General features: G+C 34.8%; 1 protein-coding gene across 1 annotated transcript; it reads right to left on the bottom strand.

The window, feature by feature from the left end:
• Positions 1 to 1,173: 1,173 nt before the first annotated feature.
• On the bottom strand, positions 1,174 to 4,703 carry uts2r5 (urotensin-2 receptor 5). The gene is made up of 2 exons (XM_046834388.1): positions 4,495 to 4,703; positions 1,174 to 4,253 (listed from the first exon to the last, which is right to left on the bottom strand). The coding sequence occupies exon 2, from the start codon at positions 4,240 to 4,242 to the stop codon at positions 3,178 to 3,180; it is 1,065 nt and encodes a 354-aa protein (XP_046690344.1). The 5' UTR covers positions 4,243 to 4,253; positions 4,495 to 4,703; the 3' UTR covers positions 1,174 to 3,177.
• Positions 4,704 to 10,014: the final 5,311 nt, after the last annotated feature.

Below are 10,014 nucleotides of genomic sequence, written 5' to 3'. Positions count from 1 at the left end.
CTCACTCAATCATAATGTAAATCATTTACTCATTCACATGTTTATTCACTCGTTCAATTAGTCAATCACTAAGTCATTCATCCAATCACCCTGTCACTTATTCATTCGTTCATTCAATTACTTACTCACTTTCTTCCTCATTAACTTACTCACTTATTTAGTCAGTAACTAGATTATATACATTCATTCACTCACTTACTCACTCACTCACTTATTAACTTAACCATTCACTTAATCATTCACTCACTCATTTACTCACTCACATATTCACTTAATCATTCACTCACTCACTCACTCACTCACTCACTCACACACTCACTCACTTACACACTCACTCAATATTTTCAAATAATTATTAGTTTATATTAATATTAAGGTTGGTGTGATGTGGCCTGAGGCAAAGCAGAGTTACTGTTACAACCTCATAGTTGATTCTTTTACGTTTCTGAAAGTTTTCATTCTGTTTACACCCTTTGCAGACATTACTGTTACATGTAAATGATTTTTATTTATCAATTACTTTTCAGCAGCTTTAATCGTGTTATCTCACCAGTCCCTGTTTTTTCTCTCTCCTGAAGTTAACAAAACAAAACAAAATAAAATAAAAAAAAACCCAAAACCCTAACAGCACGCCACGTTGCTAAGAAACTAGAAACTTGAAGAACTGAAGAATTTCTTCCATTAAAGTTCATTTCAGCATATGAATGATTGTACATTTTCTTCAACATACTGCATAAAAATCTTCACACAGAGCCATAAAGTCCGTATGACTTTGTTGTTACTATAGAAGTTATAATGTCTTAGAATTAGTGCATAAACATTCTTACCAATCAGAGTGTAGAACGCACAAATAGTGTGTATGTATATATATATATATATATATATATATATATATATATATATATATATATATATATATATATATTTACATTTTTACATTTATTTATTTATTTTCTTTATTAAATAGATGTTCATTAGTGTAAATTTTTTTGAACGAAAGCTACAATCTTGATTACGTGTAAACCAGAGCCTGTTACCAATCCGAATCTCCGTGGCTCGCTGCTCTGCTATGCTCAGTCAAGTACACAAAAACAAAATCACTGACAAAACACTTTGAAATGTTTTCCAACAAAATCTGTTCAACAGAATGAGATAGGAACAAGGATCTTCTTTCTTCTTTTTTATACTTAAAAAGCATTACAGCACTTCTTAAACAATGTACAGTACATTAGTCAAGAAGATGAAACAGCTTTAAAACGATTTTTATATATATATATTACTTCATATTTTCTTTACGCAACACTGAATGTCTTAGATACGGAAAAGGATTTAAGAAAAAAACTAAATGTATTTGACAACATTAAAGTTACAGCCATATATCCTCGGATTTTATTCTGAAGTCTTGAAAGGTTTGTGTTCATACATACAGAACAAACTGCAATAAACATGTGTGTGGTAAAGAACACGAGGAAATATTAAACATTTTAAAAGCACATTATTGTAACAGCGCTATAAAAAAAAGAAAAAAAAAGAAACATGCTAAACCCATTATCACATGAAACATCAAAACCACCGACACCACAGCTCACTAATTAGATATATAAATATATATTTTAAAAATGTACAAGTTTTTTCCCAGTCTGCTTTAATAACCAACACATTGTTTTATAAATTAACAAGTTTTTTTTATAGAGAAGTGAAGTGGTGTATTTTTTAATCCTCTGTAGTAACAAATTGTGATTGATGTTACTATTAATATATGTTTTTATTAGTTTATTTATAGAATACTTTAGTTATTTTTAATATAATTTTTTTATAAATTAAGTCCTTTAATAGCTCAAAATTTTATTTTATTTAAATACATTTATGTAACTCATGTAAACACTGTATATCCTGCACTTGCTGCTTTTGCACTTCTGATTAGACCTAAACTGCATTTCGTTGCCTTGTACTTGTACATGTTTAATGACAATAAAGTTGAATCTAATCTAATCTAATCTAATCTAATCTAATCTAATCTAATCTAATCTAAATAGTGATGTTGAAGTGTGTTGAAGTATGTGGTGCTTCTATAACTCTCTCTGTTCTTTCAGTACAGTTGACTATAACCTGTCAAACAATTGCCCCCTTCTTTGTGAAAAAAAAATTATTGCATCTTATTTGAGAATCTTTTATAAAAAAGAAAAAAAAAAAAGAAAAAAATCCTTTACCATCTTGGATTTTTTTTTTTTGTTATTTTGAACAAAACTATATTTTCTGTTCACAACTCTTACACAAGCTGCAGGTAATGAAAATATAAGGCCATTATGGTAATTTGTATATCTGGAGGTTGTGTGACAGTAGTATACAGATTTGACATTGTTATTGTCACAAGAACCGCAGTCAATTGAAGGCTTATTAGAGGCTTTAAATCCTCTAAAATCAACAAAAAAGTAGGCATATTTAATAATTTGTCATTTTGGGTAGAATGAAAGCATGTAAAGAAGCACAAAAAGTGATCTTAGCAAGTAAAATATCTAGAAAATACTCGAATTTAATATAAATTTATTCAACCTAATTCTGGACTCATTATTATTCATTTCAGCTTGTATTTCTACATATATCTTGCAGTAGAACATGTCCCTTTTCACCTTTGATATGAGTACAAATGACAAAGTTTTAATAATAGGATTTAGTATATTTAGTTTGTTATAATATTATAATAGGAAATAGTGGATTAATCCGCCTATATACTTGATATTTATATTTGTAAAAATGCCATATTTTGCAGTGAAGTTCCCAAAAACACGACTTCACCAGTACACATTAATGTTCATTCATTCACATTCATTTTAGTATACGTTTATGTTGTGTATTCCCAGGCAAGTTCTAAAAGCAAAGCAACCTATTTTTCTGATTGCACTTATAAATATCATTCCAGAAAAGAAATTGTTTTGATTTTCTTTTTAATCTCATCAATATCACACCTAAACTTTTATTTCTACAGAATACTCTTATTATTTCATGTGGTTGATCCAGAAAAGGGATTTTTTTGTTGCTATTTTAAATTTCCGTTCAAAAATGTCATCTCTGTTTTTCTGAAAATCGAAATGTCGCCACTGATATGAATAAGGTTCTTTTGCATAAGAGCAGCACATTAAAAATCTTACACATTTGGCCCCCAGAATCCCAAAATGCTTAAAGTGTAAACTGGTGACTTCCAGATGACACAGATCTTTGAGATGAGCGATGGAATCTCCTTTTAAACACAGTACCACTCTTCTGCCTGTCTCGCACATACTCCTGGTAGTTCCTGGTCAGCAGCGTGTACAGGAAAGGGTTGATGCAGCTGTTGCTGTATGCCAGACACGTCACGATGAAGTTCACACACACCATTGTGTTATGAGAGAGTGTCCCATGTTCAAAGTAATAAACACTGAGCAGTTGCCATATCCAAAAAGGTACAAAACATGCCCAATATGTAAGAACTATTCCAAAAATCATGTATAGGACTTTCTGTTTAAGGCATTTAGTCCCGCTCGTTGCTTTGGAGGAAGACAACAGGTCAGTTTGTGACGTCCAGTAAGTCTTTGCTAACTTGAGATAGAGGTAGCCAATGACACATCCAGGAGCTAAGATACATGTGTTAAAGAGGACGGTCAGGTAGGCTTTGTAAGCAGGCATCTGCCAGGTGGGATGGCATATATGCTTCTCGACCCCATCCCGGATGCTCGTCCTCAGCTCGATCATGATCATGGTGGGGAGTGAAAGAGCGAACGAGATGACCCAGACGATGCAGGTGACGGCTCTCCTGTAATGCCTTGAACGGGTGAAGGTGTCCAGCGGTTTGAGGACGGCCACATAGCGCTCGGTGCTCATCACGGTCAAAATAAAGATGCTGGCGTGCATTGTGAGGAAGTCAAGGCTAAAGAGCACACGGCAGCCAATGTCACCGAAGTACCAGTCCTTGACAAAGTAGGTGCACACCACAAACGGAATAGTGCACAGGTACAGCAGGTCAGCCAAAGCCAAGTTCACGATGTAGATATACATAGTACCTGTTACTCGTATCGCAATGTTCATTATCACCAGGGTATACACGTTTCCAGCAATACCTACTAGAAACATTGTAATAAGCACTGAACCTAGGAGAAACATTATTAAGGAGTCCTGAGAAGATTCAAGGGTCTCGGAAAATGACAGAGATGCGTTGACGAATACATCCGAGTTGTTCAAATGTGTCCCCATAGCCAAGATTAACATGCAGCAGTTTACTAAAGAAAAGAGTGACAAGGGTGTGGAAGAAGCCTTGCCAATAAAAGCATTGTATATGAAGACGTAGATAATGACAATTTACAATTTCAATTACATTTCAGTCCACAAGACAGAGATATCACCTGTGATGTGAGGACCTCAGATAAAAGTCTTATAATTATCCAGCATGAAAGCAGAATGTACATCAGAGTCAGGTCAGAAAACACTCAGTATTAATGATAATAGATGTATAAATGTTACCGGCTCAGCTTTCCAGGAGACGTCCTGGTATGCGTTTGACTCCCAAACAATTTGCTGAACATCCCAACTCTAAAATTTATATCCGTCTCCCAAAGAAACAGTGATTCTTCAGAGGTAAAAGTGAAGAAAAACTCTGGAGGTTTTTAAGATGAAATGAATTCAAATTGTGGTGAGGATTTGCAGATTCTCCGCAGTGTGCAGCTCTGGTGTGTGCCTTGAGAGTGTATGCATGCAATTTTTTCTCTCTCTCTTTCTATCTCTCTCTCTCTCTCTCTCTCTCTCTCTCTCTCTCTCTCTCTCACTCTCTCACACACACACACACACACACACACACACACACACACACACACACACACACACACAAACACACACCCTCCTCCTGAGGGTTCCTTATACAATTTTCATCATTAAAGAAGCACTTATCTAAGATGTGATTGTTTCCTTCCCTTTTATGGTGGGGTAAACAGCTGTGTTAAGTTTTAGAGTAAACCTGATGGTTCCAGCCATCCGTCTATTTTCTTCTTCCCATGTCTGATTTTAATATATAACGTGGGCGTTTTTGCCATAAATAAGCTCGTTAAAGAACACAATAGCTACTTTCTCTTTTAATGCACATGTAATCAGTGGTAATCTGTGAATGATAATCTACACTATGTCTTATATGGTCATTTTTGTGATACAACATACTTATGGATATGTAAATGCTTTTTCATTATGAATTATAAAATCTCATCATCACCTAAAAGTTGTTGTTCTTTGGCTATGTATCATGTACATGATATTACTTAGTGATTGTACAGTTTGTTTCCAGCCCTGTGTGTCTTTAGATTCCAGAGTGATTAGATCCCACCAAGAAATAGAAATATAATTGTCTTTTATATAGACTTATAAAACTGTCAGCTTGATTTAAAGAAATCCAGTCCACTCTTATCCTAAAATAGCTTATAGATACATTTTTAATCTATGAACAGTATGAAACTAGAATGAACAAGTTTGGTAAAACTTTACTAATGTGAGAACCATGTGTGTTTAATTGGACCTTTATTTTTGGCCTGCTGGAATTTCTGTTTTATTACTCAAACCAGACAAAAAACTAATGGCAGAGGGTAATCTTTTTCCACATCAACCAGCAGGAAAAGCCATTTTCAAACGACAGATAGCATGAGCTCCGATCAACTGCCTCACTTTTCTTTTAAAGATCAGGGATGTGCTGATGACGTGTATGAAGAAAACTTAGTTTAGACCTAAATAATGACACGCTTTTCACATCATATCTATTTATAATTCTGAATAATTACAGATATTACAATGATATTCGCTGTAAATGGAAACTGAGTTTTGGTAGATGGCTGACACAGTGAGCTTTAAACCTGCAGGAAGTCTTTGTGGATTTGATTGGTAGATTCCTCCACCAGACAGGTGCAAGAATATGAAGTCTTAAAATAGATTCCCTAAACCAACCAGGTGGGAAAAACAGGATGGCAAAGGATTACCTGATAAGCCACTACAATTGGAAGTCCTACTGAATTGATATGTTCTTAACAAAAATGATTCAGACTATGCTCTTTTGGCATTTTTGGACTATATATTTTGGTACTCTGTATATTTTAGTATTTTATTTGTGCTGGATAGATTACATCAAAAATGCAAAAAAACTAAAATTCAGATAGTCTTTAAAATTACTGCTTCAAAATCTGCTTTTGTGATTTGGCAGATAATTATTTAAGATCAAAACACTCATTTTTATTTAAAAATATAACAAAGTATAACTAAGGTATGTCACAAGCTTGAATTTGGTCATTGTGCAGAGGCAAATTTACTAAGTAAGCAGTTGTATAAATGAATGATAAAAAGAAACCATTTAGAGACACATGTTAATAAAAAAAAGGATAGAAAAAAGTTTAAAAAGTAGTCAGTGCTTGACTAACAGAGTCAACTCTTTACACAAAGAGAGGAAAATATAGCTCAACATAACTCGATTGTCTCAGTCTATTAAAATTGTACATTTGTGCAGCTAAATAAATGTATTATAAACAAGCACTGAATAAATAAATAAAAATCTAATATAGGAATAAATGAAATTAAATTTTTATTTCATGTTTTTTGATCATGTACGCAGATAAGCTGGTCGATGTAACACTATCCTCAGACACAATCACCTAATCAGGGTTGTTTTATCTGTTTTTAATTGGTTTACTCATTCCAGTGATTAATCTAATTACTATTCGTGTTTGCCCTGACGCTGAATAATTTGAATACAATTTATCCAACACTGAAATGCAGAACGTGTCATTTCAGAAAGTACAAGCTTTAGATGAAAAAGCAAGGCACATCAGTGGATATGTAAAACGCTCTGAACCATCATCAGCATTAATTGTGTCATTATTGTAAATTGCTGAGGCATTCAGTTTTAAATGTTGTGTTGCGGTGTGCTCGTCAAGTCAAGTTTATTTCTATAGCGCTTTTCACAACAGACATTGTCTCAAAGCAGCTTTACAGAAATCAACAGTCAAGGTGAATGGTGTGCATTTATCCCTGATGAGCAGCCATGGCGACTGTGGCAAGGAAAAACTCCCTTAAATGTTATGAGGAAGAAACCTTGAGAGGAACCAGACTCAAAAGGGAACCCATCCTCATTTAGGTGACATCAAGAGTTTGATCATAAATCTTTCAGCAATACAGAACACTGAAGAGAGAGAACTAACATGAGTACTGGAGTATAAGATTATAAGTAAATGTACTTTCTACAGTCTTTGGTAAAAAAATGGAAGCTACTGAGCTCAACATTTGTGATCATCACAGATCCAGCAACAGCTTTTCCATGCCAGAGCCTTTAAACACTCCAGGAGGTCCAATGACAAAACTCCACACATGTAGTGGGATCCAATTGGCACTGGTACGTCTCTAGATGGTTTAGGATGTTTGTGAGTTCGGCATCTACTTCTTTAAAGTCCATTATCATCATGAGGTGGGACGTGACTGGAGCTGGCCAAACCTTAGGAAGCCTCGGGATGGGGAGAGAAAGAGAAGCAGTGGAGAGCAATTAGCGTAGCTGCTGTTCATGATATTAACAGCACAAGTTGATAATGTGCATGTGATCAGATGTTCTGAAGGACAAGGTTATTTTGTGAGATGTGTTATGTGTAGGCTTTGCCAAAAAGATATGTTTTTAATCTACACTCAAACTGGGTGAGTGTGTCTGAACCCCGAACAATGTCAGAAAGTCTATTCCAAAGTTTGGGAGCTAAATGTAAAAATGCTCTACCACCTTTAGTGGACTTTGCTATTCTAGGAACTACTAGAAGCCCAGAGTTTTGAGATCTCAGGGAGTGTGACGGATTGTAGCGTGTTAAAAGACTGGAGAGATACATGGAAGCCAAACCATTTAGTGCTTTATAAGTGAGTAGCAGTAGTTTGTAGTCTATTTAAAACTTAACAGGTAGCCAATGTAGGGACGATAAGATTGGGGTTATGTGATTATATTTTCTTGACCTAGTAAGAACTCTTGCTGCCACATTATGAACTAACTGAAGCTTGTTTATTAATGATGCAGGACATCCACCTAGTAATGCATTACAGTAGTCTATTCTGGAGGTCATGAACGCATAGACGAGCTTCTCTGCATCGGATATAGACAACATATTTCTTAGCTTAGAAATATTTCTAAGGTAAAAGAAGGCTGTTTTTGTAACTTGGTTGATATGATTTTTAAAAGATAAGTTGCTGTCTAAAATAACTCCCAGGTTTTTTACTGTTGAACTAGTGATTACAGAACATCCGTCTAAAGGCAGGTTGAGATGCTGGAGCTTCTGTATACTAGTTTTTGGGCCGATGAGGAAAATCTCCGTCTTATCAGAATTTAATAGTAGAAAGTTATGGGTCATCCAATCTCTTATTTCCTTAACACACTCAGTTATCCGAGTTAATTGAGCTGTATCGCTTGGTTTAGATGAGATATATAGCTGGGTATCATCAGCATAACAATGGAAGCTAATTCCATGCCTTCTAATAATATTTCCTAAGGGAAGCATGTATATTGTGAAGAGCAGGGGTCCTAGAACTGAACCTCGTGGCACATAATTCACTAGCATTAGCCTGGATAGCTCTCCATTTAAATCTACGAAATGGTAACGATCGGATAGGTAGGATTTAAACCAGCTTAATGCCTCTCCCTGAATGCCGATGTAATTCTGTAAGTGATCTAGGAGAAGATCATGATCTATAGTGTCGAATGCAGCACTAAGATCTAGTAAAACCAACAGCGAGAGGAAGCCTTGGTCCGAAGCTAAAAACAGGTCATTAGTGATTTTAACTAGAGCAGTTTCTGTGCTATGATGGGGCCTAAAACCTAACTGAAACTCTTCAAAGATATTGTTCTCTTGCAAGTGGGAACATAACTGGGCGGCGACACTCTTTTCTAAAATCTTAGACATAAGAGGAGGTGAGCTTTACTTACCAGAATCATATTCACTACTACTACTACTGCTACTACTACTACTATTAATAATAATAATAATAATAATAATAATAATAATAATAATAATAAGCTTTATGACATTGTGTGCATAACGTTTAAGTTAGATATGACACATTTCTATAGAATTTTAAGATTAATTATTGATTAATTTTCACTTTTTACAGTTAAAACAACCCCAAAGCAAAAGTATCATATGCTGTTTTGTCTTTCAATTATTGTCCATTCTTCTATGCAAAAGGCTTTAAGATTCTTGGGCCTTAATGTATTTACTGCTCTTTAAAAGTTTGTCTGCAAACTTTTGATGTTGTTTAGGTTAGTGGTCTGTGAGGGCCCTGCCACAGCCTTCATCTTGTGTCTCTTAAGGTAGTCCATTGTGGATTTTTAGGTGTTTTTACGATTATTTTACGTCGTGTTATCAAAGCCATCTCCTTTTCATCTTCAGCTTATATTTACAGACAGTGTGATGATTGATTCCAGAATTAGCAGGTATTCAACTGTGTCCATTCTTGCATGTGTCACTGGATGCAGCACAAGCTAAAACACAAGGTGGTGAGGTGTACAGCTTATACAATTCTGCATCATTTTTATTCCAGTCATATATTTTCTCCAGAATGTTTTATTTTAACTTCATTAGACCACAGAGCTTGTTTCCAAAATATATTAGAGTTTTAGATGTTCATTTGCAAACTGATGCTGAATGTTGTGGTGAGGATGCAAGAAATGTAGCAGTTTCGTAAAGATTACAAAGTCAATACTGAGGCTTTTTAACAGGGGTTTTGCTTTTCCAGCAGTGATGATGATTGATAATAATAATGACCAGCTGTGCACAGATTTGAGTTAATTAAATTTAGTTCAGTAATGTGAGATCTCAAATCTTTTGCATGGTACTCCTTTTTTCTTTATTTACTCTAAAACTCTACAGAAACTTTACATAAAATATAATATCAATCTGGTTTAAAATGTTGAAGAAACGGTTCATCTCATGCTATCTGAAAGTTAGTTTGGCTCTCTAGTTACTTGCCACTATATGATGTCTGACTTTC

Source organism: Silurus meridionalis, chromosome 22 (assembly GCF_014805685.1).
Source record: "Silurus meridionalis isolate SWU-2019-XX chromosome 22, ASM1480568v1, whole genome shotgun sequence".
In the NCBI taxonomy this organism is placed as follows: domain Eukaryota; kingdom Metazoa; phylum Chordata; class Actinopteri; order Siluriformes; family Siluridae; genus Silurus; species Silurus meridionalis.
The sequence above is the reverse complement of the archived record's forward strand: the minus strand, read 5'-3'. Positions and strand labels throughout refer to the sequence as shown.

Coding starts and splice junctions, on each gene's coding strand:
- uts2r5 (XM_046834388.1), bottom strand. CDS start 4,242: ATGTTAATCTTGGCTATGGGGACACATTTGAACAACTCGGATGTATTC.